The sequence below is a fragment of the Vicia villosa genome, linkage group LG1 (assembly GCF_029867415.1).
Source record: "Vicia villosa cultivar HV-30 ecotype Madison, WI linkage group LG1, Vvil1.0, whole genome shotgun sequence".
Taxonomy (NCBI): Eukaryota; Viridiplantae; Streptophyta; class Magnoliopsida; order Fabales; family Fabaceae; genus Vicia; species Vicia villosa.
This window is the reverse complement of record NC_081180.1, coordinates 194,254,091-194,261,282: the sequence shown is the minus strand read 5'-3', so window position 1 is coordinate 194,261,282 and position 7,192 is coordinate 194,254,091. Positions and strand designations below refer to the sequence as shown.

At 35.5% G+C, this 7,192-nt stretch overlaps 1 protein-coding gene across 1 annotated transcript; it reads right to left on the bottom strand.

Moving 5' to 3' along the window:
* Positions 1-5,936: 5,936 nt before the first annotated feature.
* On the bottom strand, positions 5,937-6,542 carry LOC131662046 (uncharacterized mitochondrial protein AtMg00810-like). Its single transcript, XM_058931729.1, has one exon. It carries the CDS (start codon positions 6,540-6,542, stop codon positions 5,937-5,939), a length of 606 nt encoding a protein of 201 aa, XP_058787712.1.
* Between the last annotated feature and the right edge of the window lie 650 nt (positions 6,543-7,192).

The following is a 7,192-nucleotide window of genomic DNA, read 5'->3' as shown; positions in this document are numbered from 1 at the left end:
AATTGTGTATCTCTTTCCACTGCTAAAGCTAAGTATATAGCATCACGTAGCAACTATTTACGACTTGTGTGGACGAAGCAAATGCTGTTTGAATACAATGTCACACAAGATGTTATGACATTATGGTAGGACTAAGCACATCGACATCAGACATCATTTTATTCGAGATCTTGTAGAAGACAAAGTCATATCTCTTGAGCATGTGACAACGGAAAATCAGCTTGTTAATATCTTTAGATGGCTTTAGATACAGTTCAGTTTGAACAACTAAGAGGTAAAATGGGCATTTGTGTGTGAAAATAATTGTAGCAATTACTGACTAGGCTGCACTCAAACACTGAAGAGAAAGAAATGAGATCAAAACATAGTCTCTTTCCCAACGAGACTAGTGCAACTTTAGTGAAGGTCCAGATCTCTTGTTACCATCACAGGTATCCATTTGATCTAGGAATTTTAGAGCATCTTACTATTTTTGGCCCAGGATTAGTTTAGCATTTTACACTATATGCTAATGTACTTGTGTGATTTTAGGCTCACAGAGGACACCCCTCTTACTGTTATGAAATCCAAACTGGATAATCATGTGCACCATACCAACAATAAATATGTGGTTAAGATCAAGTACCATTCGCCATCAGTCGATAATGAAAGAAAGATTATGTTCAATAAGTTTAAGTAGAAGACAAATGAAGATTTAAATTTATGTAAAACACATATCACCAATATGAAACCAAGGGTCCAATTAAGTTGGATGCGATAATTTTTCAGATCTATCGATGATAATATCAAGATGTTGAAACATCCTGAATGATTCTAGCACTGCTTAAGTTATGTTCATGTTATTTGTAAGTTATGTTAAGCAATTTTCATGTTAAGTTATCAAAGAAAGTGTCATCAAAGTTTTGATGCACTCTATGCTCTATGTAAGGTGTATAGATGATATCGTCTATTGTCAGTGCATCACTCATCTTCCTGTACTCCCGAAGACCTCTTGGATGTGAATTTATGGCTCTCCATTTAATGGCATGTGGGGAGCCAGTGATAGGAACACAAACACGCATGTCATAAATAGATGAGAAATGTGTGCATATCTAACACTATACAAGAAGAAGAAATTACATATACGAAATGTATTTGATCAATAAGGATGAAATAAATATTCATATATAAAATATACTCATATAACTGGAAAGTTTCCTCGTTTAAAGATAATGGCCTCTCCACAGGCAGTATATAGTATGGTCAAAATAGCACACCCAAATGCATAGTCAACATGTCCCAACTCAATAAACTGGAAGATATATCTGGAATCAATGTATACATGAGGCTTATCCGCTAGGTTAGTACATCCTACCAGATCAAACATGTATACCTTAGCGTCCGCCTTATACTTAGAGTGTTCCACAAATGTTAGATGTGTATCTCGGAGTCATGAGAGATGAAAGTGAGACCTCCTATTAAATTGTAACTCCTCTATGATCATGGCCTTATTAACCTCCAAGTACTACTCATCCATAATACATGCAAGCTCCTGGTTAAGGAAATGAGCGCTAAAGAAGTTACATGCAACAGGGAGATGGATGAGGCAGGAGACATCATCCAAGGTAATCGTCATTTCATCAAATGGAAAATGAAAGGGTGTGTCTCCTTATGCTATTACTCAACAAACATGAACAATAGTGGATTGTCAAGCACGATCAGCGAATACTCCACCAAAAGAAGCAGATCAGCAACAACAATAACAACAAAGACCATGAAGAGCAATTTCGTACAATGTTTCTTAGAAAACAATTTCGTACCCTAATGGTTATTGTCTAGTGTGTAGCTTTTGCTTATAAGTCTTGACTATGATATTATGGCTTGTGACATCATTAGTTTCTGGAATCAAAACATTTTGACCATGAAGAGTTACAATGTGTGTTTTACAAAGACAAGTCATGTTCTGGAACGCTCTTTGATTATGCTTTTGATAGAATGCTCATCAAATGGATTCTAACTATGATAAGGGAACTTCTACAGAATCTCAAGCTCTTACATTTTGACATAAGTTCCGAAGACCAAGTTCTGAAGACAAGGTTCTGGAGAACAAGTTCTGAAGATTCCGAAGACAAGGTTCTGAAGACTTTGATTCAACATTTGATCCTTCTAAACATGCTTCATCAACTTACAATCTGAAGCCTCTGAAGATTAGAAGATAAGATCAAAGTTTTTAAGTGAGAGAAATAGTACATGGTACAAATAAAATATTCCTTCCGCCACGCACTTTTTGTGGCATAAGGACAGTACTATGGTGCATTGTTGTCTACCACTCTCTGCTGATCGTTATGAAGAATACAACTAAGAATTGCGTAATTCTATCTTCACCCTTCAACAAATATTTTGATGCCTATATAAAGAATACTTGGAAGAATTAAAAAAATACTTTGCACATAAGAATTTTTGAATACGGTGAAACTTTGTTCATTAGAAAAGTTGTAAGAGAAAGGAACTTTTGTTCATATACTTTATCTAGAACACTTTTATGTTATCATTTGTATTTGATTTGTGTAACCTGCTTACTTAGAAGCATCTTGTAAACACACCTTTGTATTTCAACTTGTAAATTGATATTGTTCCTTGAGAGACTAGGGTATAGTCAGAAGTCTCAAGAAGACATTGACAATATGTCTTTGTAGTTGTAATCAGTTAGGTTATGATGGATTAAGTCCTTGTTGAAAATGAAAAATCACCTTGGCGGGTGGAATGGAGGTAGATTGGTTAATAGTGAACCATGATAAAAATATTGTGTCCTTATTTTTATTCCTTGTTTCTTGCTTGTTTGTCTTGGTTGAACCTAAAGTTTTAAATCTTGAAACTCAATTCAAACCCCCCCTTTTTGTGTTTCCTTTACCTTTAATAGACACTAGATCCTCGGTTTTGGTATTGATTGTTATCAAACACTTCACCATGTCAGATAAAGATCGAGAAATTATTTGAAACACAATGGCAAGAAATGTCCCTCCACAAGCTAGACCTGCTGTTAATGAAAGAGATCAATATAGTGCCAAACCTCCATAAGGCATTGTTACCAGAAACAAAGCAAGACTTGTTGCTCAAGGATACACTCAAATTAAGGGAGTGGACTTTGATGAGACATTTACTCCTATAGCTCTCCTGGAATCTATCAGGTTACTACTTGGAGTGGCATGTATTCTAAAGTTCAAGCTGTTCCAAATAGATGTTAAGAATGCCTTCCTAAATGGCTACCTAAATGAAGAGATGTATGTTGAACAGCCAAAAGGATTTCATGACCCTGCCTTTCTAGATCATGTATTTAAACTGAAGAAAGCCTTATATGGTCTGAAGCAATCTCCCAGAATTTGGTATAAAGCTTGACTGAGTTTCTAGTCCATCATGGATATAAAAAAGGTGGAATAGATAAAACTCTTTTTGTCAAAGAAAAGGATGGAAAACTTATGGTAGCTCAGCTCTATGTGGATGACATTGTCTTTGGTGGAATTTCGAATGAGATGGTCCAACATTTTGTTAAGAAAATGCAGTATGAGTTTGAGATGAGCTTGGTTAGTGAATTAACCTACTTCCTTAGGTTACAAATCAAGAAGATGGAAGACTATATTTTTCTTTGCCAAGAAAAGTATGCAAAGAACATTGTGAAGAAGTTTGGGATGGAGAATTCCACTCACAAGAGAACACTTGTTCCTACACACTTGAAGATGTCCAATGATGAAAAGAGGGTTAGTGTTAATCAAATTCTGTACAGAAGCATGATTGGTAGTCTTCTCTACCTTACTGCAAGTAGACCATATATTACTTTTGCATTTGGAGTATGTGTTAGTTATCAAGCTGAACCTAAAATGAGCCATCTCAATCAAGTCAAAAGAATTCTGACATATGTGAATGGTACATATGGCTATGGGATATTGTATTAACATAACTCAAACTCTACGCTATTGGGTTATTGTGATGTTGATTGGGCTGGAAGTGCTTATTACAAGAAGATTACTTTTGGTAGATGTTTCTTTCTAGGAAACAACTTGATCTCATGGTTGAATATGAAGCTGAAGTTGAGTATATTCCAGCAGGTAGCAACTGTTCTCAACTTGTGAGGATGAAGCAAATTATGTCTGAATATAATGTCACACAAGATGTTATGACTTTATTCTATGACAATTTAAGTGCTATAAATATTTCCAAAAATCCTATTCAACATAGTAGAACCAACCACATTAATATCAGGCATCATTTCATTAGAGACCAGGTGGAAGACAAAGTCATCACTCTCGAGCATGTAAAAATAGAAAATTAGCTTGCTTATATTTTTACAAAGGATTTGGATGCAGTTCAGTTTCAACAATTAAGAAGCAAACTGGACATTTGTGTGTGAGAAGAATTATAGCAATTACTTCCTTGGCTGCAGTCAAGTACTGAAGAGAAAGAAGGAGGACTAGATCATTGTCTCTCTCCCAATGAGATAAGTGGAACTTTAATGAGGATTCTGATATCCTGTTACCATCAAGGGTATGTGCTTGATCTAGGAATTTCAGTACAGCTTGCTGGTGTTGGCTCAGGATTTGTTTAGCGTTATATATTATATGCTAATGATTGTGTGCGTATGGTTGATTACTTACAAACCTTGCTTTGTCCTATTATGGCTAAAACGACGGAGTAATATTGTGTGTGATTTTACACTAACCACTAACCGCTAACCGCTAACTTGAGGGGGAGGGATTTATTTTTTCTCTGGTGTGTTGCTAATGAGTTATTGTTGTTGAGGGGGAGTTCCTCTACAAGTTGAAGAAAAGCTGGATTGGCATGTATGCAGAGATGTCAGACACAATGTCTTGACATCATACTGACTGGTTGGGAAATTTTATCTCTCAACTAATATGTGTAGATTCCACTGTCTACTAACATGTGTTGCATGTTTGTTTTTCTGCTGCATCTCTGATTGTGGAATTTCTATTGTATTCTCTACAGGGCTGAGAATTGTTTTTATGTTTGATTTATTTTCAAACATTGGGTTGATAAGTTATTTTAGCCAAAATAAGCTAAAGGGGGAGATTGTTAATTCTCTGTGTTATATTGGCATTATGTCTGGTAAAACTAACTTAAAGGAACATGTTGAACAAAGATGTTCTATTCACTTCAACTAAAGAAGACATGTCGATAAAGATTTCCTATGCAGCATTCGACATCACATCTGTTATGATTATAGCTGGATCTGTTGAAGTCTGTTTATGTACAGGTGCAGAATATTTTGGAATATTATGCAATCCAATGTGGCGCTTGATTTAAGGGATAAGAAATTGTCTCTTTCAAGATATTTGATTAGGTACTAAATATAGAGAATATTTAGGAATCTAATGATTGGATCCTTATCTTCATGGAGAAGATTTTGGAAGATTTTTTGGAGTGCCCTGCAGCGATTTGAAGCCCAAATCCAGTCCGAAAGATTGTTATAAATAGAAAGCATTAAACCTATTATTTTGTGGAACTTACATTGTAATTTGTGTTAGGGTTTAAGCAGTCCTGTCTATTGTAAGCCTCTATATAGAGTGCAACCTAGTTAGTAATTGCTACAATTCTTTTCACACACAAATGCCTATTTTACCTCTTAGTTGTTCAAAATGAACTGTATATAAAGCCTTTCTAAAGACATTAGCAAGCTGATTTTCCGTTGTCACATGCTCATGAGATATGACTTTGTCTTCTACAAGATCTCGAATAAAATGATGTCTGATGTCGATGTGCTTAGTCCTACCGTGCTGAATATGATTTTTGTAAATATTTATAGCACTCAAATTATCACAAAATAATGTCATAACATCTTGTGTGACATTGTATTCAGACAACATTTGCTTCGTCCACACAAGTCATAAACATTTGATACGTGATGCTATATACTTAGCTTCAGCAGTGGAAAGAGATACACAATTCTACTTCTTGTTGAACCATGAGATCAGATTGTTGCCCCAAAAGAAACACCCTTCAGATCTACTCTTCCCATCATCAACACTTCTAGCCCAATCAGCATCCCAATAACCCAATAACATAGAGTTTGATTTATGTGAATATAGTATACCATAGTCACATGTACCATTCACATACTTCAAATTCCTTTTGACCTGATTGAAATGACTAACTTTGAATTCCGCTTGATATCTAGCACATACTCCAACAATAAAAGTAATATTTGGTCTGCTTGTTGTAAGGTAAAGAAGGCTACCAATCATGCTTCTATACAAGCTTTGATCAATGATAACCCCTTTTTCATCATTGAATAACTTCAAATGTGTAAGAGCAGAAGTTTTTTTATGACTAGTGTTCTCTAACCTAAATTTCTTCACAATATTCTTTGCATATTTGCTTTGGCAAAGAAAAATAGAGTCTTCCATCTGCTTGATTTGTAACCCAAGAAAGTAGGTTAATTCACCCACCAAACTCATCTCAATCTCATATTGCATTTGCTTGACAAAAAGTTGGACCATCTCATCCGACATCCCACCAAAGACAATGCCATCCACATAGATCTGAGCTACCATAATTTTTCCATCCTATTCTTTGACAAAGAGTGTTTTATTAATTCCACCCTTTTTATACCCATGATTGACAAGAAACACGGTCAACCTTTCATACCAAGCTCTGGGAGCTAGTTTTAGGTTATATAAGGCAAACACATGATCTGGAAAGGAGGGATCACTGGACCCTTTTAATTGTTCATCATACACTTCTTCATTCAGATAGCCATTTAGGAAGGCACTATTTAAATCCATTTAGAACAACTTGAACTTTAAAATACATGCCACTCCAAGTAGTAACCTGGTAGATTCTAGGCGAGCCATAGGAGAAAATGTTTCATCAAAGTCCACTCCCTTAATTTGAGTGTATCCTTGAGCAACAAGTCTGGCTTTGTTTCTGGTAACAACACCTTGTTCATCTGACTTGTTCTTGTACACCCATTTTCTCCTAATAACATTTGTCCCTTCAGATCTTGGTACTAAGTTCCAAACATCATTCCTCTTGAAATACTCAAGTTCCTCTTGCATAGGATTAATCTAGAAACTCATCAGTTAAGGCTTCCTTGACATTCATTGGTTCAACGTTTGAAACAAAGTAAGATTTTGACACAACTTCTCTTGATTTGGTGGTTAACCATTTATTCAAATTTCCTATGTCAAGCTCTTTAGGATGA